At 40.5% G+C, this 23562-nt stretch overlaps 1 protein-coding gene across 1 annotated transcript; it reads right to left on the bottom strand.

Moving 5' to 3' along the window:
• Positions 1-1375: 1375 nt before the first annotated feature.
• Positions 1376-22978, bottom strand: VSIG1 (V-set and immunoglobulin domain containing 1). Its single transcript, XM_054388729.1, has 8 exons — positions 22930-22978; positions 19466-19626; positions 13526-13633; positions 6427-6625; positions 4892-5047; positions 4100-4219; positions 2954-3080; positions 1376-1559 (listed from the first exon to the last, which is right to left on the bottom strand). Exons 1-8 carry the CDS (start codon positions 22976-22978, stop codon positions 1376-1378), a joined length of 1104 nt encoding a protein of 367 aa, XP_054244704.1.
• Between the last annotated feature and the right edge of the window lie 584 nt (positions 22979-23562).

Below are 23562 nucleotides of genomic sequence, written 5' to 3'. Positions count from 1 at the left end.
GCAGAACATTGAAACCAGACTGTCCTTGTGCCAGTGAATATCTGCCTCGTGATTCAGAAAGGAGCTGCTGAGGCTCTGTGGCTGTATTCACCTGAGCCCTGTGGTCTTTGAGTTCTTCTGAAGGTGTCTTTGCCGTTTGAAGAACTGAGCTTGCTTAACCATAGGAAGGAGACCTGGAGAAGAGGTGTCTGGTGATGAGTGTACATGGTTGACCTGCCTTTTCCCTTCTGAGTGAGTGTTCATTACTCAGCAGTTGGCTATTGGTGTGCATGCATTGCCTACCCTTCCTCTGGATACTTTCAGCAGTAGAAAATAGTCAAATTCACACTAGGCTAGAGACTGGCAAAAAAGTAAAATGAGATTTTTGCTTAGTGGATAGAACAGTTGCCTGAAAGGAGATTTAAATCATGTGGGGCAGAAGGAATCTAAGCTCCTGTGTTGTATAGTAACCAGTATTTGCTTCTAAGTTTTGAAAGCAGCTGTATCTGCATGTCATGAGGAATCTGACACTCTGTGCTTATTATAACAAGCCTTGCTAGGGATTTAGATAGCCAGCTCCTGTAATGTGGAAACTAGTCAACTGATGTCTGAACTGGGTACTTAAATGCTAATTCCATTAAACTGAAAACCAGAACTGCTGTAAAACACAACTTTGGAATGCCTTGGGAACTTTAAATCCAAGAAGGCCACTGTTAACAAAATGTATTCCACATTAGGCAACAACAGGGTAAAAGTTTCCAGGATCTGGATTTTTAGCTTTAAGTGGAATTCAGACACACAAGATTTTGCTGTTTCAGGTCTTAACGTGTTTCTGCACTCTGATGACATTGATGAAACTTCTTTTTACTTCTGATGTACAAAACCAGATCGTTTAAATACTGCAATGTGTTGGCCATGCTGCTTGTTCTTGGTGCAGAGGAAACACGAGATTGGCCAACACTGTTTCTGAAGAAGATGCAGTGGTTCAGAACTGTATGGATACAGCATTACTAATAGTTGACTGGAAAGCTCTTTGTCAAATGCTTCACCCATTTCCTAATTAGTTTTTCAAAGAGGTTGGATCAATGTGGATGATATCCCTTTTTTTCGTTTTTGTTTGTTAGTTTGGGGATTTTGTTGTTGTTTGTTTCCTTTTGTTTTTAGTTATGTTTACATAGAATTATAACTACATAATAAATGAAATTTGGTTAACTTTAAAGGCCAGTTCTTCTGCTATTCACAAAGTACATGTGTAACTGACCCATTTCAATCTCCAGCCCAGTAGTTCACAATACAAATGCCCATTTAAGTTTTAATCATGCTTCTATGTTAGTTCAATGACAACCATTTTTTTATAAAGGGGTCAAAAGCTGACAAAGAAAACTGTGTTAAAACTCTAGGCTATTTCTTCTTTTTCCATTTCTTGCTTCTCATCATTTTCAGGTGTTCCAGAGGCTGCTGTTTCATCAACACTGGGGTATTCATTTGTCGCATTGCTTGATGGAACTGTGGTTGCTGGAATGTTTTCTTCATTAGGTACCTGAACATATTCTGCATTGGATTGTTTCTGAGCCATTTCTCTGCAGGAAGACAGGGTGAGGATTGTGATTTTATGTGTTGAAATCCCATGGACACTAGAGTCTTTCAAGAGAACAAGTCTTTGTAGTTTTGTTTTTAAATAGTAACCCCCACATTACTGTGACTGTTCCAAGAGCACACCAAAAGGCTACAACATCCCTGCTGCTAAGATGGAAAGAATGACAGAGTGTTAGAGAACAAGACTGATCTGCATCACTGGTTTAGCAGTCCTGTTAGAATAAAGTTGATTTTAGTATGTTAAAATGCTAGGTCAGTGAAGCAGAATGGGAAGCTGAATGCTGGAAAACTGTATGAAAAAGGATAGCAAAGCACACTGCTTGGTGTGAGCTTTCTGGGAAGTCTATGCAGGCAGATCTGATCTCCTGTTTAAGTGCATAAAAATAAAGTGCGGTCAGAAAAGAGTTATGGAAAGGCTGAAAACTAGAAAAGTATTTCTAGTAACAGGTATGAATTCCATTTATCTTATCAAACCAACTCCTGATATTCACATGTAAAAAATATCAGATGCTAGTGGATTAATTCAGTGTAGTGAGATTTATTAGGATCCAAGCACAAAATTAGCTGTTGATGCTACATCAATTCAAAGCAGAAATCAGGTGCTTGAGTGGCTGGCCACTCATCTGGAATAGCAGAATTCCATCTCAGGAAGTCTTAGACCTGTGCTACAGGGAAGTGTCCAGAAGACAATACTTTTTTTCTGGCCTCAGCTGCAAGTATTCAGTTAGCATTTACTGTCATGGGGCTAAATAGAATCTGCATAGCATATGAGATTGTCCTTCTGAAGATTTGGCAGTTTAAGGGGAAAAGAATCAACCAAGGCACAGAGAAAAGACATTTCCAGAGCAGGATCAAAATGGACATTCTAGGCCCCATTCTGTTGCCTAAACTTTGAGTCTCCTGCCTTAGAGTACCCAAAGTATGTGTCCTGTCATCTCAAATAGCACTGAGCTGAGCCCTTTGTGTTTAAATCCAGTAACGTCCAATCCCAGTGGTTTTGTTGAGGCAACCTTTAGCTGCTATTCCTTTTTTTACATCCCCCACCTGCCATTAACAATCACCATTAATTTTTAAATACTCAAAACTTTTTCCACCTTGCCACTAGTTTGTGTAGTTCATAAAACATTTACTATTGTGGATCCTGCTAAGTGGTAGCTACCTATAAATACAAGAAAGAGTAATGGCAGTTTCTGTTACAAGAGCAACAGCTTAAAAGTCAGGCAAAAGCAAATCTTTCCACTCTGGAAGGTTTCTCAAAACCTGTATTGTTCATCCTTCTAAAAAAAGTTTAGAATAATTACGTTTTACTATAGTTCTGGATTATCAGCAGTGCATTACAGAAAAAAAATGTCTTTAAATGAAGCAAACAAACTCTTACTGCATATCATTACTTGATGACTTCTTATTCTTTGCCTTCTTGGTTAAGACCCAGACAACAATGCAAATGATAGCAGCTGCCAAAACTGCTCCAATTATTGATCCAACAACAATACCACTATCTGAATCTGGAGGGGGAAAAAAAAAAAGATTACTTGACTTTTAGAAAAGCATTATAGTAGCAAAATCCCATGGAAATTTAATGGAGCATAAAGCAGAAAAAGGACATTGGATTCAAAGATCTAACTGACAACTATATTTCCAGGAAAGAGGCTAAAGATTCCCTAGGAAGAGAGGGAACAGTGCTTTGCTGCCTCCTTTCTTGTTGGTTAAATCCCTACCTGTGTTTATGCCTGGCTAAGGGAAACATGAGGCTGTTAACACTGGCAGTAGTTGAAAGCCTTTACTCTTCAACTTTGCAAACAAATTCTCAACCACATTGCCTTAATCTCTGCCTTCCAGCTGAGATGTGAAATGTGTGCTCTGATCATTTGTGGGTCCCCAAAACATTGTATTTCCACTTTGGTACAGCTGCTAGGTCTGACCTGCTATTTTTATTTTATAGACCACGGGCTGACTGAGTGACCATTTCAGGGACACCTCTTGTGGCTGGTTGTACAATGTGTGGTTTGCTCTTCTGAGCTGTTACTGATTACGTGTGAAAACCTGCATGTGGATGTGGTTGACCTTGTGCTTGAGAACAGTCAGGATAAGGTTGGTCACTGCTTGAGGACTGTCAGGGGAAGGTGTTTTTTCTATGACTGCAGTATTTTTAGCTAGTGGTCATATCTACATTGCCCCAGTCCTTGTACTACCACATGTCAGTTATGGATGTAAGTTCTGGGGCAGGGGGAACTCGGTGGGACTGTTGGCTGGAAGAAATTGCTCTGAACTCCAAGTCTATCAGTCGTCAGAGGCAGGTTCAGCTCATGCTCCCAGGGCAAAATGAAGCTGGAGATACTAGATCAGTTGGCTAGGTCAGTGTAAATTCTAGCCATGCCTGGATGAAAACGCTGGCTGGAGCTTTCCAAAGCCCATTGTGTTCTTAATTCAAAACAATGCGTGCTTTTATGTTGTTCCAGCATTTTCCTGCAAACTGTGCATGTCACATATTGAAGATGTGATTACTTTCATACATTAAACTTACGCTTTGCAGTTAGGTCAAGCTCACAGGTACTGTTCCCCAGGAGGTTGCTGGCTATGCACCGGTAATACCCAGTTTCAAAGGTGGTGAGGTTGCCAATGTAAAGAACACCAGTGTTTGGATCTGGGACAAAGAGAGAATAGGTACAGGTAGAACCAAATGGTTTTCTTTAGTTTCTAATACTGAGAGCTGTTAAGGAATTAGGAACAGGCTTCTCCAGTTATTCACTCATTTGGGGAGGGGAGGGTGTGATGTATTCTTTACATTAAAAAAAAATTAGTACCCTTGAAAACTACTGCAGTGGATTCTGCAGGAGTGTATTAGAATATGAGAATTAGGCTCCTACTCTGCAAATCAGTGTGATGGTTTATCCACATTGATACTGTTGTTGTCTGTGTGACTTCACAAATGGGAATATAACAGGTACTGAAGACTTGAGATGGAAGTTTTAGCATCTGAATGGCAAAATGACTTAGCTTATTCTGAGTGTAAGTTCACTCAAAATTCCAAAGGAAGTGCAATGTAAAGGTATAAGCATTTCTTCCATTTTAACCACTTAAAGTAATGGGCTATACAAGACATTCTACACAGTTTTAATTAAAACAAATAGAAAAGCATCCTGTGTTTGTGACAGCTGTCACTTGATTTAAATAAGTAAAAAATCCGATTCTGTGTCACTAAACATCAAAGGAGGAGGATATTTTAACTACCCTATGTGATAAACAGTGCTTGAAATGGCTGCTACTAAAGAATTCCAGATCTTGGCTATGGTATGGTAGTCCTGTAGGTACGTACTGAATTGTTCAGTCACAGGCTTGAGGGTATTCTCATCAACTCTGTACCAGTGGTAGGTAGGGTGAGGCAATCCTTCATCACATTTGCATAGCAGGGAGATCAGATGGCCCTTTTCAGGCATTCCTTCTACTTTGCAGAAAGGGTTTGATGGTTTGACTGTAAAATAACAATGGAGAAAACAGGCGCATCATGAATACATAGCCGTGGCTGCAAGCATCCACCTCCAGTTCTGGGACAGTGCTAGTATGACTAAAGAAATGAATCCCATCTACAGATTGCCATCTGAGAGTGGAGTCTTGATTATGGGTCTGGCCAAAGGATCTTCTGTAAAGATCTGAATAATATTAAATATATGTACATGACCTCGGATACATTTTTATTACCTTGTCTTCCATTGCATACTAAATATTCTAATGGAGGTGCTGAGATGAAGACTATCGATTACTTTAATTATAATGGGCCAATGACTATTTGTCATACACCATTCTGCCACAAAGCAGCACCATTTTCTCTAGGAACACTGCAGGAGCTTTTCCACATGAAGGGAGAGGGTCAAGACCTGATCAATCTCTTATTTGCAATCAACTGCCCCAAGATTTACTGTTTGGGGAGGAGAGTGTGGGGGGCTACTTTTAGATGAGAATTAACAGTAGTACTTTGATTTTTCAGGGATTGTGTTTATGTAAGTCTTTTCTTATCCCTAGAAAATAGGCAAATAATGTTGGACTCACATTCTCATATGGCTTTGATTTGTCACTCTGACCAGCTTTGCATTCTTAATATAATAGTACAAACTTTTATGTTATTAGTCAGTAAAACACCTCATTCCACTGCTTTTCACCCTTTCTGTTCTGCCTGTTTGTGACTGAACTTTTGCTTTCTTCTACCCAAAAGAGGCTTTGTACTACTTCCATCCAACACATACTAAGTTTCTAGAGTTTCTGGTGATAGGGGTGGATCTAGAACCTGTTGGGCTGTTCTCCTGCCTCTTCCTAGATTTATCCAAGTCCCCGTGATCAAGATTAAGTACAATTAGTAATATTTTGGTCTTTTCTGGGATTGAATTATCCTAAATATCTTCAGAGAAAAGTTGTTACTCTCTGCTAAATGGGCTTTTTATGTTGATCAAAGCTAGTATAATTTTGTTTTCCAAGATAAAAAAAATATAGTGAGGTTGGATAATTCCAGTTACCCACTTACCTGCCTACATTAGGTAGCTTTTTGAGAGCAAAGAGTGAATCTGAAGGCCTCTAATGAGAGATTTTGGTATATGTCAGGGAAGGGAAGGGTGGCTGCAGAGTGGCACCAGGTCTGCTGTGTGCAGAAGCTAGAGGGCACCCCAGGCTCTGCCAGCTTCCAGAGCCCTGGGAAAAACCCTCTGCAGCAGTGATGAGTGAGCCCTTTCTCTGCGTCATGGGCCTTGTTTATCACAGTTCAGTCATTCCCTCTGGTCCTACACATTTGGAGCCATGGATTCAGTGTTTCATAATAAGGGAAGAAAAGGGCATTGCAGCACAGGGAGGAGAGGTGCTTACCCAGCACGTTGACAATCACCGATTTTTGACTCTGGCCAGCGTCACCCTGTGGACTGAAAACTTCACAGGTGTAGGAGCCAGTGTCTGAGGGCTGCATGTTGGAGATTGTTATCGATGCATTCCCTGGACCTGTTGCAGCTGTTATCCTGTTCTTAAACTCTCCGTAGGTGTAAGACTGGCCTCCTGAATAATAATAGATCTGTGATAAAGAATCAATTGTTAGTCTAATAATGACAGCTTACTGCTGCTTGGTTTGGTACTTGTAGTTGAAACAGTTATTTCTGATTAAGCCAAGCAATGGAACCCTTTTTCTTGCCCCCTGCCCCTAGAAAGCAGAGATTTAAAACATGATGTATTTGACTATATATTTCTAGTTATTCTTAAAAGACAAGCTTGTCAGAAATGGGATTTTTTTTTTTTTGACTGTGTAGAAGGATGGTAGCTAGCTCTTTGTGGATGTACCAGTCACAGACTGATGCATTTGTGAAACAAAGGTGAGACCATTGACCATTGTATGATAATTCTGGGAAGAAATGCAAAGTCATGCACAATGAGTAGTGGTATTAATTGAAGCAATGATAATTTGTGGTATTATTAATAAGCGGCACAGTAGAAGATTCTGACGATAATGGAGCCATCGTTGCAAAAAGTGGGTGGCTGCAGAGCTTTCCAAATGCAGAAGCTAGCAAAGAGAATGGAAATGAATCCATAAGACACAGTTCTAAGCAAATAAGATGCCCAATCTCTTGGCAGTAAATTTAGAAGCAACAAAAATGCAGTACAAGAACACCAGCAGAATCATCACATATGCACTTAGAGCAACCATGCTGTTCTCTTTGATTGTGTAATCAGGATCAGACAGTGTCATGGAATATATTGGGAGTTTGAGTTTATACTATAGGGAGAAGCCAAGAATACCTTTTGGCCTCAGTGCTTGGAAGGGCACCTATTTCAAATCAAGAAATTCCTTTTTTGCCAAACAGTAAAAAAGATTTTGCAGCATTCGAGACATACTAAGGATAAATGTCTCTAAGGAATACAACATTTCCTCTCATAAGAAAGTTTGCTGTTTGAAACTTTGTCTGATTTCACTGACTTCAGTAGCAGCAATTGTACTTGGGAGCACCTGGGGAGTAGAATTGTCCTCCTAAGTTTGAGTCCAAAGCTGTTGTCTGTTGTTGTGGAGCCTGGTGGGTAGTCTGAGGCTTGGGCCTTGAGTCTGCAGTATCTCATCTGTTCTGGGACAAATACAATAATTCTCAAGGATTACCACTCTGTTCAGTCTAGCTGTGCTATGAAACCAGGTGCTGAAAGATCAAAGCTAATATGGAAAGCTGTGGAACATTAATTATTTTTCTCAGATGTTAATGATACTGTTGTATAAAAGTGATAGTATTTGGAATAGGCAGTATGCTCCCCAGTGTGTACACACACAAACTTCATTGTCTGGGCAAAGTCAACAGTTCCAGCATACTCAGTGTTTTTCTTAAACTGGTAAGAGTTAACTATATAGAATTCTGGATTGAGACCCAAATAGATCTAACAGTTCCTACTGACAGTATTCCAGAATCAGCAGTGTAAATGTATTTGTTGAAGTTGGGCTAACAGCTTGGTTTTTAATGTGAATAGCTGAAAATAGTTGGAGGAAAAAGCTTCAGAGACTCCCATAAAATGCCATTCATACCTGACTAGTATCACCATTTCCTTTTGGTCAAAGTTCCCTGCCTTAAGGAATACTGCAGATCCCCAGGCAAGAAGTATAATTTGCTTTACTTTGCAGATCAGCTGATTGCATTTTGAATTAAGAATATTTATTCTTAATTCTATTTATCCACCCTGGTAGTGTTGGCTGAAGTCTTTAAGCAATGTTATCTGAAAGCCTTTATTAGCTTAAGGTAAGCTACACCCCAAAACTGCCAGAGCACAGCTGGTTCATGCAATGATAAGGGTTTGAAATGAAGGTCAGAACCCAGACTGCACAGCATCACCAGCTCCAGTACTGTAGCTTGGCCCTGTCTCAAGTGCAGTTTTGCCTACTTTCCAGGCAGGCTTTATCTTTCCCTGCCCCAGGATTACAAACACAAGGTACTATTGATGCAAGGCTCTGAACACCAAAGCTACACTACTGCATTGGCCAACATGTGGAAAAGGTGCTGCAGTGAAGAAGCAGAAGAGGTCTGGTGTTAACCCAGTGGCAGACTGGGTTAGAAGCTGGGCACTCCACTTTCCATTGTTTGCATGCAATAACATCAGGTTTAAAACTGATGTTATGTTTGGTAGATGTCTAGAGATGGACTTCTATTGCAAAACTAGAGCCTGGAGTATAACCTCACATTCCCCAAGGAAGGAGAGTGTCCAAAATAGGGAGTTTGGTTTAAGTTAATTGCTCATCAAAAACCTGTTCTACCTGTAATTACAGAAACACACTGGCCATACTCCTCTCATTCTGTATTTATCCATGTATGAGCAACAACAGTGTTGCACACTCTTCCTTGAAAGAGTCTGAAGTTACAAGAAGTGTGGCATATGACTTCAGGCTCTTCTTAAGCTGACATCAGTGGTGTGCTGGATTTACATCTGCTCTTGATCAATTGTATCAGTGTGAGTGGGTTAGTAAAAGAGCTTCCATCAACTCCTCATACTAACGTGAGATTAAGTTGTACAATGATTTAAATGAAGCAATACATGACTTGCAGCAGCACGAGAGGAGAGGCAGACCCATTATATCGTACTAAGTACCCTGATTGCTGAAAAAAGGAGATAAATTCTCAGTCTACCTCAGAGTGATCTGGGGTTTATGTCAGAGTGAACAGCAGCAGAAGCTACCCACTGAGCAGTGGCTTAGCTGTAGCACACATTCCTGGGAAACAGAGCTGGCATTGCAAGTATTAAATATAGTCAGGCCATGCCAGTAAACACTATAGAGAAGCAAATACTCCTCAGTATATTTGATCTGAAGTCAGGGTGAATTATGTATCTAAGCCCTCATACAATATACTGAAAAATTAATCCCCTGCATCCTCTCCTCCCATTTGAATGCACGAAGAGAAAATATTTTGTGTACACTGTTAAATCCAAGGCAGGTGTCAGCACAGCAGAGAATATTTGTTCTCTTCATGGATTTAAACAGAATCTTTCTGGGTTGTATTTTTCCAACTATGAACACAAAGGTAGTGGAATATCTTAAGGAAATGCATTTAGTTCCTCTGCAGGCTCCTGCCTGTTCTCTGTTCTGCTGCTTATCTCACTAGCTCTGGAGTTTATTGCCTTAAGGAAGGTGGTAAACACCAAAAAGGCTAAGTAATGTTGTGATTAATTACTGAATGTATATCTTGTCCCAGAGGTATGATTGGATTGTGTACACAGGAAATTTCATTTAAGAGGAACATGTTTCAGTTAATTGACTGTGAATTCATAGCCCATTTTAAACATTGCACTTAAAATGGGTATTTTAACCCCTTGTTCCAAGTGAGTTTATGCTGTCCTTGGAAAGTTCATCTTCACACCTTTCAAGAAAGATGAAATTAAAATCTTTGCCGAAATGTTTCTCTTCTGTTTCAAAAGTAAAAAAAAAAATTGTTTTCTGCTGAAGATGAAGAAGACTTTGTATTGGGGCAACTGACAGCTAACGTTCCCTCCTACAGATGTGTATCTCATTGTTATTCTTTCCATTTTACCTAGAATGTCCCTAAAATGTCTGTATGTTAAATCCATGAACTTAGTCAATGGTAGACTTTTCCTGGAAGCCTTTTTAATTTGATGTGATAAATACATTTATGGTGCAACATTTTGAATGTAAAAAAATATGAAAGAAATCTTCTGAAATCTCTTAAAAAAATAAGGTTGTTATTGTCTTCAAGCAAATCGTGGTCAACTCTAGAGAAGTCGATCATTTGCCAGTGCAAAGACAATGTTGAGGATGCAGAAATGGCCACTGCTTCTCCTTACCAGCTAGTTTGCTTGTGCAAGATTTTAGATAATGGTGCCTTTTCACATTTCATGGGAGCAGCTGCCTGGGATGACTAATCAACCAACTAACAGAAAAAAGAAGTGGAGATTATCACTCCTAAAAATGTTGTCCCTAGTAACTCCACAATCTGAAACACTGATTTCTGCAGAACAGCTAAGTTGCCCAGAAAACATCTCCCTGACCCTAGAAAGCATTGCAGCATAGTTATTATTCAACCCATGAACTGGGCAGTGCCTAAAGTCTTGTTCATTGCAGCAGCTATCCTCTGCTTTCTATGGCAGTGGTGTGATTACTCTGCATTTCCACAGTCTCACTTTCTGTTGCAACCAAAAAAGGCATTGGGCTCACAGACTTCCAAGGTAGTTGAGCCAATTATAAGAATCATAGAATCATTTTGATTGGTAAAGACCTCTAAGATCATCGAGTCCAGCTGTCAACCTAATATCACCATGGCCTTAAACCATGTCTTGAAGTGCCATGTCTGCATGTTTTTTTAACACTTGCAGGGGTGGTGACTCTGTGGGCAGAGTGTCCGAATGCCTGACCACCCTTTTAGTAGAGATGTTTTTCCTACTATCTAGTCTAAACCTCCCTGGTGTAACTTGAGGCCATTTCCTCTTGATACGAGGCAGAAGAGACCGACCCTTCCCTCTCACTTTCAGGGAGTTGTAGAGACTAATGAGGTCTCTTTTCAACCATCTCTTCTCCAGAATAAACAACCCCAATTCCCTCAGCTGTTCTTCACAAGACCTGTTTTTCAGACCCTTCACCAGCTTCATTGCCCTTCTCTGGAAACACTCCAGCTCCTCAATGTCCTTCTTGGAGTGCAGGGCCCAAACCTGAAACCAGTACTTAAGGTGCAGCCTTACCAGTGCCAAGTATAGGGGCATGATGGCTTCCCTACTCTTGCTGGCCACACTCCTCCTGATACAGGCTAGGATGCTGTTGCCCCTGTTTGGAGGAGCTGGGTTACAAACAGAAGAGAGAATTAGAAATAATCATACTGATTTGGGAGATAATCTTGGTAATCTTAAAACTGGCCCCAGTTCTAAAGGATGTGGTACATGAAATCACGTGTCTTTTTCTTCTCCTTTAGCTTGACTTGGGGGATGGTTGCTCCTGTCTAGTGTGATGGTGAGGTATTTGCCTGCAGAGCAAGCATTTGGCAAAGGTGCTGCTGAGTGGAGGATTTTCAAAGGCTGCCAGATGTTTGGCAGAGTGAGGAGCCCACCTACAGGTTTTCTTTATACAACATCTATAGAAAGACCTTCCTTAGGGGGTGGAGGTTGTGTGTGAAAAAGCAGGCAGTAAATGAGGAGAAACATGCCTCTGTCTGCTTCCTTTCTTCTTGGGGCAGCACAAATACATACTAGAATTTGCATCAATATGTGTCTTTCAAATGTCCTTGGATGGACTCTTTCATAATTTTCAGGTCAGTATTTCTGCTACCCCTTCCCTCCATCTCCTTATGTCAATCTTATCACATGCCTAACACATATGGATATTGAAACTGTAAGGTGAGATGTACTTGGATATCTGTTGCAAAATATCTCACTTAATCTCCACAGAAATCTTACTGTCCTGACTGGAGGCCTGTTTCAGGACATGACCTCTGTTCCAGTACCTGTCTTCCCTCTCCCAGTCCCTTCTCACTTTCCCCCACCAGCAGATGCAAAGCTGTAGCATCCTGTTTGATGACGTTTCTCTAGGCTGATGCATTCAGCACCTGATCCACAGTCTTTTCCTGGTGAGCTGTAAAGCTCAGCCTTCAGAGAGCCTTGTCATTGGCTTCATTCGTCATTTTCTGTTTGACATTTTCTCCAAGCTACTAGATAAAGAACTGTTAAAGTCTCCTTCTCACCCACGAATGCAAAGGAGGATATTAACAACTTTACTGGTCTGAGATCATGGTCTCTTTTTGAATTCTGTCTGTCTGAATACAGACAATTTGTAAAATAACAGAAACAGAAAAAATGCTCATCACTCCCTTAAGCATCTTACTATCTAATTAGAGAACAAACACAGCACGCTCTCAAAGTGTTAATTAAAGCTCAAGGCTCAGATTCTGAACTTGGTAAGATAAGAGCAAATGTTCACATGTACATTCGTTTCTTTGACGTGTGTCATGTCTGAGGCTGGCCCCAGATGCCCTTTTTTCATCCTCAGCTTTTTTTCACACATTTTTGTCAAACCTCTGATCTGCCTGACCTTAACAGGAATATTCTATGCTGCATTCCAGGGATTTCTGCATGGGTAATTGAGGATGTTAATAATGACTAGAAGCCTCTTTTCACAATTGTGCATTGGTAGAAGAAGAAAGGGATGGAGGCAGAAGCCTTCAGAGAATTAATCATTCAGCAGCTTTAACTGACGCAAAATACTTTTGAGGAGCAGCTTTCTCTTGTTGTCACAGTATCATTCTTGTGGCTGAACTATTAATGAATAACTTGTACAGTGCACCAAGCATAAACATGTTTTCTCAGTGTATTTGGTGGAACTGGTCTTTAGCAGTTATCATTAGGCCTCAATTTCCACTGGGCTGTACCCTGTACTTCATGGTGAGACAGAAGTCCCACTGCAGTCAAAGAGGATTTGGAAAGCATTATGGCTGGGACATTGAGCTGACAGCTGAGGAAGCCAGTTTGGCAGGCAGCTTAGTGTCCCTCTATGTCAATCATATCTCAAAATGTCATTACAGTCTAGAAAGGAGATCCAGGAAATGTGCAAATGCATCACCCCAAATTTGGGCTATCCAGCCTTTCTTATACTCAGCCCAGAGGCTCCTTGTATGTGGACATGCCCTTCAGAAATCTTTTGGGTAAAATATTCCTGAAGGTGTTAGTTCAGCCACCTAGAATAGCTGTGGGGAAAACAAACAAACCAAAACAAACAAAACCAAAGCAAACCAAAACAAAAAACCCAACAGCTACATCCAAAAGAGGAAAATGCAATAAAAAATAGGGTGAATTAAAAATTCTGAATGATGCATCTGATTCAGTTTAACTCAGTCATGTGCTGGCTTTCAGATTTTAGTGCAAAAATTGATTCCAGGTCTCACAGTAGCATAAATGTAGCAGAAGCTGTTTAGCTCTTTTTTCCCCTTTAAGATTGTGGGGATTTTTTTCTTACCTTGTGTCTCCAGCTACATCTTCCCCGTGCATCTGTCACATACACCATCTTTTGACATTGACTGACTGACTTGTCATCCATACTCAGAATACCATGACACGGGGAATGCTGTATTTGAGTAAAAATGTGCTGATCTGAGAGTTAAATGAGACTTTACATGTTTCCCCACAACCGAAGAGCCCTTCTACACAGCTACCCACCAGTACCATCAGTGCTGTTCACAAGGGGAGGGAGCTTCCTGTTCAGCAGATTTTGCAGGTGTCTCAAGCCTTTGTTAACAATGAGATGCAAAACAATCTTCTTGCTAAGTTTTACTGAAAATTAGGCAAACTAAGGTTGAAGTCTAATGTTTGCTCTGAACACAACAGCTGCAACATGATCATTTTCTACTTTCCCCACTTTCCTTTGCGTTTTCACTATTGTCTGCTTCAGTGTATCAGTTTATTTTATCTTCTCTCTGTGGGCTGTCACTCCAGTGCCAGAGGTAGCCACAGTAATCTCAGTGACATGCAGGGAGCCACTCTGACTGAAGTGACATGACAACAAGTTCTCCATTCCTCTGCAGTGGGGATGTTTCCATGAGCTTTCCCTGAAGCTGTTCCTTTTGAGTGTTTGCTCACTCATCTAAGTGCTAGCAAAAAACTAAATTTCAAAAAATCACCTTTAAACAAAAAGAAATGTTCATGTAACAGGAAAGTCTTTTCCTGGAACTTTTCCTGTACTGCTTCAGGAGATGTTTTGCACAGGCTGATCTGAAACACACTGCTCTGCTCCAATCCAGTGACCCTTGCAGCACTGAGAGCCTCTGTGGCACATGATCTCAGTTGTCTGTGGCTGGAAGTGCGTGATGGGATCTCAGGAATTACTGATACTGCATAGGGAGGAATTTCTTCTTGCAACGTGTTTTATGGGAACCTGACACTTACAGGGTCAGCTGGCCCCTGACTCTTTCCATGGTAGCCCAGTGCCCTTGTCCCGTGACTTGCTTTGTGCTGGGCAGGAGAGACTTGGGACTGCTAGCAATCTACGTTTGGTGTTTCAGGGTGAAAGTAGCAGACTCAGTTGTACTCCGATTACTCCTCTTGCCACTCAGTGTCACTGGAGGTGACCTGAGCTGAAGGCTCAAGGTGTGGCCCTGGTTAGATCCAGGAGTTTGGTTTAGCTTTGCAAAGCTGTAGCCTCGCCTGTGCAGTCAACAGCACAGTCTTCAGTCTTTCAAACATTTGCTTAGGTGCTTTACACCAAGGCCAGATGAGTGACTCAGAGCATGAAATGAAGCACAGATGTAGATCTTAGCAGGAGCTGAGACTTTACCTTATGAATCAGGCCAGGTTGTGAGGTACTCTGTTACCCTGGGTGACCTGAATAAGTAGTGTTTGCATCCATTTTTCTATGTGTAAAATAGAGATAGTTCAGTACTGGAAAGTTTTCAAGATTCTTGGCTGGGAGTTATTATTTAAAGAATATAATTTCTCATTAAAAATACATGTGGCTAAAGGGTGAACTGGCAGACGAAGTTAAAAATATGTATGACATTCTATTTTCCACGAGTTGATATTTACATTATTTAATTCAAATGAGATGAATTACTTCCACTGGAGAAACTTCTCAGGAAAAGAGCAGAGTTAGGCTCCAATTAGTAAAAATATCTGTATTCTATGTATTCTATATATAGCTGCACTGTCTTCAAAAGAGCACTTCCAACACCTGCCATTCTACTGTTTGCTGCCTCCATTTGCATCACACTGCCTGTGAGCAGCCTGTCTGTGGTATTTCATCCTCCTTGGTGTAACTGCCATCACTTTTAACTGTTGAGCACCTGCACCAGCACTCTGTAAGGTGGGCAGCGTGGAGCGCAATACTCAAACACCAGCAGCCCTCTTCAGGGCTGGGATGCAGATCTGCATCAGGTCTGCAAACTAATGAATGGCACTGCCTCACCTTGAGGCAAGGTAAAATCTGTTGCTCAGTCCTCTAGGGCATTAAACTAACACTGGCCTTATTGATTTCTCTCTAGACAGGACTGTGTCTGAGCCAACCTATCTCAAAGCTCTGCAAAATCCATAATGTAAAATACTGACATTCTTTTTCAAAAGGGAATCTGTGGCCTCTATGCTCATTATATATCTTAAAATCTAGTCATTAAAACTCATGTTCATTAATGCTTCAAGCCAAAGGTGTCTTAGTGGCATAAATTTACCTGAATTAATTCTAACATTCTATGGTTTGCTTTATTGTTTGCTGCCACTGTAGAGAGAAAAGACCATATTCCTTATACTGTAAATAAACATTATTTATTAGAACCAAGACTTTTTTTCCCCCTCTCATATTTGTTATGGAGAACATCCCCTCTGCTTAATCTTATTATTGTGAATATAATGGTCATGAAGACATGTAGCACGTACCAAGACATCAACAAAATATAAAATTGTAGCAGGTGGGATAAAAAGATGTTTTTTTTCTTTTTTAAAATTTTATTTTAAATATAAGTTTTCTATCTTCAAAATATTTGGCAGAAATTTTCTGCTTTAAAAAATGAGAGCTGAAAAAGTTACCTATTTAGTTACTGAAAAAAAATATTTAATGAAGGCATCATTTTCAATGGGCTTTTACTAGGGACAATATATGCTGTGTGTAAGGAAATGTTTGCTTATTTATTTATTTATTACTGACATTTTAGAAGAATCTAAATATCTCATAAAATTAAATTATTTTATCCCACCTAAAGTGCAAGCTCCTGTCCTGGTATGCAGTAAGGTGTGGTGCCAGTCTGTTCAATTCAGTTGTTTTTGTCATCTTACCAGCATATTCAATATATTTTTGACTTGCATTTGAGTATTCTTTAAACAATGAAAGCCAAAGCTGGCAGTCTCTGCCATTGCCATGTGTGTATTTCCTACTTGGAACAAAATGGGAAACTTAACTTCAGCTACCTGCCAGGCAACCAAAGCAAAGCCAGGTTTTTAGAAACAGAGATTATTCTTTGTTTAAACATGTAGGAGAAAAACGTGCTTTCAGGCATTCAGCGCTTTCTGAACTCTGAAAAGTCACTGGCCTGAAATAGAAATAGCGACTTCGTAGTGGTGTGGCTTTAGAGGGAGGCTGAAAATCCAATTTCATCTTGTGTTGTTTAATTTCTTAAACTGTGTTTTCCACAAGCAGACACAGTCCTTTCTTCCCACTGTTTACATGAACAAAATTAATTTTATTGTGAATAAGTGCAAAAAGGTAAGGAATTGCAATGTTGTGATAGAAAAATATAGAGTCAAATACAGGACTGACTGGGTTTCTAAAAGGATTTTTTAAAGCATAGTGCCCTGGTCCTCCAGCTCCTCACACACGCACAACCCCCAGACACACCAGCAGGCTCAGAGGAGTGAAGGACGTCCTCAGATCCCTGCTGAGCACACAAGCCAAGGATAGCTGGCACTACAGGGAAAGGAAATTTTACCTCAGCCTTCAAGGAGAACGGGATTAGTCACTAGCCCACAGCCTTTCCAGACTGAACTGATTTATTTAATGGAAATGGAAATCATCCATTACAAATGCATGCATGTTGCAGTGTGAAAGTGAATTTACCGTGAAATTAGTTTCAGACAGGGAGAAAAACAGATACAGTTTTTCCCAGTAGTGTTCCTTACAGTCCTTACAGGCACAGCTTTCCCACTGCCCGCAGCGGGAGCTGGAGAAGCTAGGGGTGAGAGCTGAAGGGATTGAACAATAAGGTTTTCCTGACATTTGGTAGCCTTACATCAGTTAGTTCTTGTTGAGCATATGCTGAACCACCCACAGTATTTTATGATTATAATCCTTAGGGGGTGTTTCTTCATCATTGGTCACAGTTTGCAAATGGTTGCCCCTCCTGGATCTTTTAAATTGATTCTCCCTCTAAAATGGAGTCTCCTTCTCTGGACACATTCAAAATCTATCTGGATGCCTTCCTCTGTGGACTACCCTAGGTGATCCTGCTTTGGCAGGGGGGTTGGAGCCAATGATCTCTGGAGGTCCCTTCTAACCTAATGTACTGTGTTGCTGTGATACTTGACAACAGTCTGCTCATTTCTCTTGGTTGTGACCAGAAAACATACAGCATTTATTGTCTTGCAATACAGAAAATTAACACAAGTGAAACAGACTCTAACCAGATCTGGAGAAGGTGGGCTTGATCCTGTCTCAGAGCTGGACTTCCCACCTGAACAAGTGATTAAAATTTATGATGTAACTAATATACTGGATCAAAGTTACAATATATGGTACTATATGCACCTTACTTAGGAAACCCACAGCTACCACCCTTTCATGAATAATCCTTCACTTAATGAAACAATTTTGGCTTCTGAAAAGCAAATTATGAGTAATAAATCATACAGTTAGTCAGGCAAGGTGTGGATATGTGGGTCTGGCATTCAACTAAAGTCAGAACTGGGGTGAGCCCAGTGTTTGAGGTTAGCACTGGTACAGTCATTATCTGTGACTTGGCACACTGCAGGAGGGTGAGCAGCTCTGTCTGGAGTTCAGTTGCTGTTTCTTGCGTACTGGCTATTGCTGTTCCACACCAAATATGTTATATCCTGCACATTCTGCAAATTACAGATAGTCTAATTCTGCTGCAACTGATAAACCAAATGGAATGTATAACTTTATTAGCAGCAGCAAACCTCCTAACTTAATATCATTAGGAAAGTAGTGAACATGACAAGTTATATTCAGTGTGGACTGTGACTCCTCTAAGTCAAATCTCTTTACATCAACTTTCAGGTGTAACACCAGGGAGGAGGACTCGCCTTCTAAAAAAAATGTTAGCAGAATAAAAACAATGGAAGAGAAAACAGGTATGAGGGGAAAAAAATCACATTCATCTTCAAGGATGCAGTAACACCTCTAATCAATGTTTCTTCTCATAAAGGAAGGTGTTGCTGATTGCTCAACACCTGTCAGGACTGAGCTGATGTGAGCTCATACCCTGTGTGTGATACTCATGGATTCATTTTGCTACCAAAAAGTAGGATGAATGGGTAACTCTTGAAGTCTGGGCAGCAGTGTGACACCTGTAGGAAGTTACACAACCCATCCCTGACTCCTTCCAGACCAGGTTTCCATGCAAGGTCTTTACAGCCAGCTGAGAGGCTCAGGCAGTGGTTACAGCACATAACCGTCTAGTACTTGGTGTTCTTCACAGCCCTGATGCTGATACTCCAACCTGCCACACGATCTCATTATACCTCCAAGGGGAGACATTGTTTGGTTCTGCTGCCTCTCAGGTCTCAGGAAGGGCAGGGAGTGTTTGCCTTTGATCTGTAATTGTTCTCCTACCACAATGACACCCGTGGGATGCCGCAAAATACCAACACCAGTTTGCTGTGGCAGATTTCCTGCTATGACAACTTTCTGCAAGATCCTGCTGAAATACTCACTGCTCACTTTGCACCAACAGCCTATTGTTGAGCACTGCTCTGCTTACTGATAGCAACAGCAGCTGAGTCAAGAAGTTGTCATTTGACCCTTAAATGGGGGACACATTGTCATAGACAAGGGTGTCTCACCAGGAAAGCAGCCTTCACAATGGCAGGAAATACCTGCCAGACAAGAGAAAAGGGAGCTAGTCCAGGGGCTTGTGTGATTTTTTGAACACCTGGTCTTTGCTCTGCATCCACTTCCTGTGTGATGTGGAACAAGTCATTTGAGCATCTGAATCCCTTCTGTACCTTCTCATCAGTTTCTAAAGGAGTTCAGGCATGCCAGTAGGAACTAGGAGCCTAACTTTGTGCATATGACCCTGAAATTCATTGGACCCCAGTCCCTTGTCTTTAGGGTGAGAACACCAACATCACCTGTCTTGCTGGCCTGTAGTGAGGATAACTATCAAACATGACAAGATTCTCTGAGGACTTAAGGATACCTTGTATATAACTTCGTATTAATAATAAATAAAGATCTTACGGTATGCAGTTGGCTCTCTTTGGCACTGTAAAAGCTCCACTGAATAAAGAAATTTCCCAGCGGTCCAGAACTTGTGTATGTACAGAGGAGGGTTGCATTTCCACCTGTGGTGACGTTCACAGTCTTCTCAGGGATGGTCACCACAACACCGCTGATGTGGCCTGTGGGCAGTAAATGTGGTGAAGAGAGATCAGCAAGGGCTGACCCTGGGAGCCTAGCAGGAGTGCCTTGCTCCCCACATTATCGAGGAAACTGTAGGACGTGTCCAATCATTCTCCTTTTCAGTACAGTTTCCCTTGGGCCTTGTGTGGGAACCTTAGTGATAACAAGCTGGAACTGGGCAAAAGCTAACAAGCAAATAAATCCCCCAGAGTATGTGTGCCCTTAGAACAAACAATATTCTGAAAAATCAGCATTCCTATGCACATATTTGTTCTCGCTCATGGAGGCTTGTCCTCTTACCAAGAGCCTGTGGCTAAAGCAAACCTTTCTTCCAAACTTCTGTACTCTCCTGCAGCTTGCGCTCTAATCTGCAGCTGTCTCTAGCCCTCTTTTACAGCCTTCTTGCTCTTTTTATTGCAGTTAATTGCTTAGATGTCTGATCCTCTTTACCATGGATCACTATCTCCTGCAGTATTGTCTCTTCTTACATTCTTAGTTTTGACTTGGACTCAGTGGCACTGTCTGGTTCCTTAAGGCTAGAGCCCTGCAGCCACTCTGCTTTTTTTTTTCTGAGTGTTTTGCTTTTGTTTAGGTTTCTTAGGGCTTGCATGCACAAGCTGTTCTATTCCAATGCTTTTACACTAGAAACATCAAACTATGTTTTTTGAAACTGCTTTTATCATGTGCGTTGTGAGAATGTCTGTAATAACATTAGCAACCCTTTCCATTGTGCTTGTAGCAGAAAGGGAGCAAACATAACTTGTGAGCCTTTCCCTGTAATGTTCTAATCAGTCCTGGTTACACAGCCATATTAATGATAGGAGCTGAGCACCATCTTACAGTATTCCTCTATTTCTATCTGCAATATAAGTAACCAGCAATGGTGATGTACAGCAACAAAACTAGAGGTGTTGGGAAAATAAGTCTCAATTTCAGGTATTGCTAGATCACCAAGTCCAGTTTTAAAGCTACCATCTAAAGATTCTGAGGAACATCTTTCTTTTGAATGTCTTGAAAAACAAGTCTACTGTAGCTTTCTATGCAAAACAGGCAAGATGAGAACTTCATGTTACAATAATTTTGATGTGGGCTTTCTGCATGTGTGCATAAACATACTGAATATTCTTCTCAGTAAAATCTCTGTGCCTCTTCTGTTTGGGTTCTGCTTTTGAGGGCTTAAGCTGAAGCTTTAGTAATACCAAAAGAGCATTTTGCTCAAATTATCAATGCAATGAGAGAAAACCTTGTTTTAAAAAGAATTGCAATCTATTTTGACATTTTAAATTATGTAAATATTGCAAATTCATCAGTTGCTACAATTTGCACACCTGTCTGAACTCTTTGGGGTCTGTTTTCCTTGTTTGATGGTTTCAGTAGTAAAAGTTGGCTGCAAGGAAGAAGGGAATAATCTGTTTTCTGTGTTGGTGGTGACAAGGATGAGAACAAGAGGGTTTAAACTGGAGAAAGATTTACATTACACGTGAAGAGAGTCTCAGAGGAATGACTGGAGACTGACCTAAATGTGTCAGACCTGCCTTGGGGAAAGAGAGGATCCCAGTGCTGGCTGCAAATCCTTCTTGTCCTTTGTGTTCACAGTAGCTTAATCCTTACTGAGATCTAATATAAAAGCTGTGTAATATTATTTTAGATGTCTCACTTCACTGTCTTCAGCTTTAAGAAATAGAGCTGGCTAGAGGATGATAAGTTTCTTGCCACAGTAATACATCCAGGTTTACATGTATTTATTTCCTGCTCTTTGCAGGATTAAAGCTACAGTCTTTCAACACAATGTCATTCTGGTGAAAACATACATTTTCCAGTCTTCTGCTCCATGTATTTGCTGTATTATTCTCTCTTTACTCTGTGCCACAGAGCCTGGCAGTTATAAGCTTTTCCAAAAGAGGTCAAAGAATTCTAGTTTCAATGAAGCTGCATAGTTTGAAGAAATATGTTTAGCTGAAATGGGCTTCATTCTAGAAGCAATATAAAGCCTATCCATTGTCCAGTGAGGCTATTAAAAGGCATCATTAATTGTAGATGGAATTTTTGACTGAAAATGGAGCAAGATGAACCCACAGAGTCTGTTCCCTCATCATGGAAGTTAATGGGATTTTTACTTTGCACTTAGTTTGCCGTTTATGGTTTCAAACTCGTAATTCCATTTCACATGTTGAGGTCTTTTGGTTTCAATGAGAAAAGCCCATGAGTAAGAAGTAACTCGGTGAAAAAAACTAGTATGCTCAGGACTATGGTCTGTGTCTTTTAGTCACAGACTAAAAAGTCTGTGTCTTTTAGTTACCAGTATTAGTTAAGGCTGTTTCCTTGCTACTGAGAAAGTCATTGCAGTCACTTGGGACTCACCCACTTCTACTGAAGTCTCATGCATTTTTTCAACAGTCATTCAGTAAATCAAACTTTGCTGATCTTTTCTGAGCCACTAAAGAAAACCCCGGTCAGTGGTGGCCATCAGTATGGACACAGTGCTTGTCTTAAATCCAGAACTTTACAGTTAGAGGACGTTTTTTTGAAAACTGCTGGTACTAGCTCTGAATTACTTTTCATTTCTAAGGCAAAAAATGTGGGTTTATGTGTGCGGGAGAGAGATAACATTGAAACACCAGGAGCAACTATTCAAAATATTTCTCTGGCATCCAAGCCATCTTCAAATGAAAATATGGAAACTAACTTCCAGTTTCTTTAGTAGATACAAAGGCTGTTCATCTCCAAGGAGCCTTAAACTTAAAACGTCTGCTTGTGTATGTATTAAAAATAAAGCTTAGCACAATGAAATATCCTTCAAACACGAATAATATAGAATCTTTAATATACCATATAATTCCTAGATTCTACAAAGTATTATGTCCTCACTTAACTTCAGGGAAAGCCAAAGAACTATTTGCATGCTTAAAGTTAAGCATCCCCAAAAAATACTTGGTAGGAGTTGTGACCAAGGCAGCATTGCCCAGGAGAGACAAAAGCCAAATGTAAGAAAACCTAAACTTGAAACACTTGAAAAACCCTAGTGCTCTGCATGAGTATTCTTTGCCTCTTCCTGGTTTTAGAGCAAAGCATTAATTTACCAAAGCTAAAATTCTGTTCTTGAGCAAAAGACTCTTACCAAGCAGCGGTGAGCTTGCCAATCTCCACGGAATGGCATGGCGTTATAGCCATGATTTTCATTCCATTCTGAATTAAACCTTGGATTTTCTCCTAAGTTTGCCAGTCATGTTCTCCTGCTCCCCTAGTTCCACAAGTTCCTTTATTCCAGTGCTATTTCTGTTAGCTTTGATTGTTAATCTTACCTGTAAGTATGGCTAGAATTGGGAATATCTCCAGCATTGTTGTAAACATCTTCTTGACGCTTGGAGAGAAAAGAGACCAAAAGCTGCTTCTGACTTGGACTAAAACTCAACTGCCTTTTTTTTTTCAAGTGGGTTTTTGTTTTCCTTATCAGGTGTGTATCAACATGTCAATAAGCTTTTTCATTCTCCTCCTTTATCACATGTGTGCTTTTCTCCGAGTAGTGGTGTGGACTGTTCAGCTGAAACCATGTTGTGGGGTTTGAGCAAATGTGGGTTTTGTTAATAAGAAATCAGAGAAGCCCAAGTTCTCCCACTTTTGTCAGGCCCAGCAGTATTTCCCTACAGAAGTACTTCCAATGGCTACAAGAAAAGTATTTGTGGAGCTATTTAAAAGTCAGTCTGATTACCTGTGTTGGAGTCAGGCCTAATATGAATAAGGAACAACTTTTATTTCTGTTAATTGTAGCATTTCTTTTTTTTAAGTGGACACATAGAGGTAATGTTCATACATTTTCAATTTAAAACATATTTCTCATACAATTTTATTCAGAATGATTACAAGGGAGTCAGGATTGTCTTTAAACTTCCTTACTGAACTCATTAATAACGTACCAAAATAAAGATAAAATAAAC

The sequence above is a fragment of the Indicator indicator genome, chromosome 17 (assembly GCF_027791375.1).
Source record: "Indicator indicator isolate 239-I01 chromosome 17, UM_Iind_1.1, whole genome shotgun sequence".
NCBI classification, from domain to species: Eukaryota; Metazoa; Chordata; class Aves; order Piciformes; family Indicatoridae; genus Indicator; species Indicator indicator.
The sequence above is the reverse complement of the archived record's forward strand: the minus strand, read 5'-3'. Positions and strand labels throughout refer to the sequence as shown.

What these genes read in the sequence shown, in the direction of transcription:
- VSIG1 (XM_054388729.1), bottom strand. Translation starts at nt 22,978, where the DNA reads ATGTTTACAACAATGCTGGAGATATTCCCAATTCTAGCCATACTTACA. An exon ending in AATTCTAGCCATACTTACAG is followed by an intron (nt 19,627 to 22,929) that starts GTAAGATTAACA and finishes TACTGCCCACAG; the next exon opens with GCCACATCAGCGGTGTTGTG. An exon ending in GCTTGACCTAACTGCAAAGC is followed by an intron (nt 3,081 to 4,099) that starts GTAAGTTTAATG and finishes TTCCCCCTCCAG; the next exon opens with ATTCAGATAGTGGTATTGTT.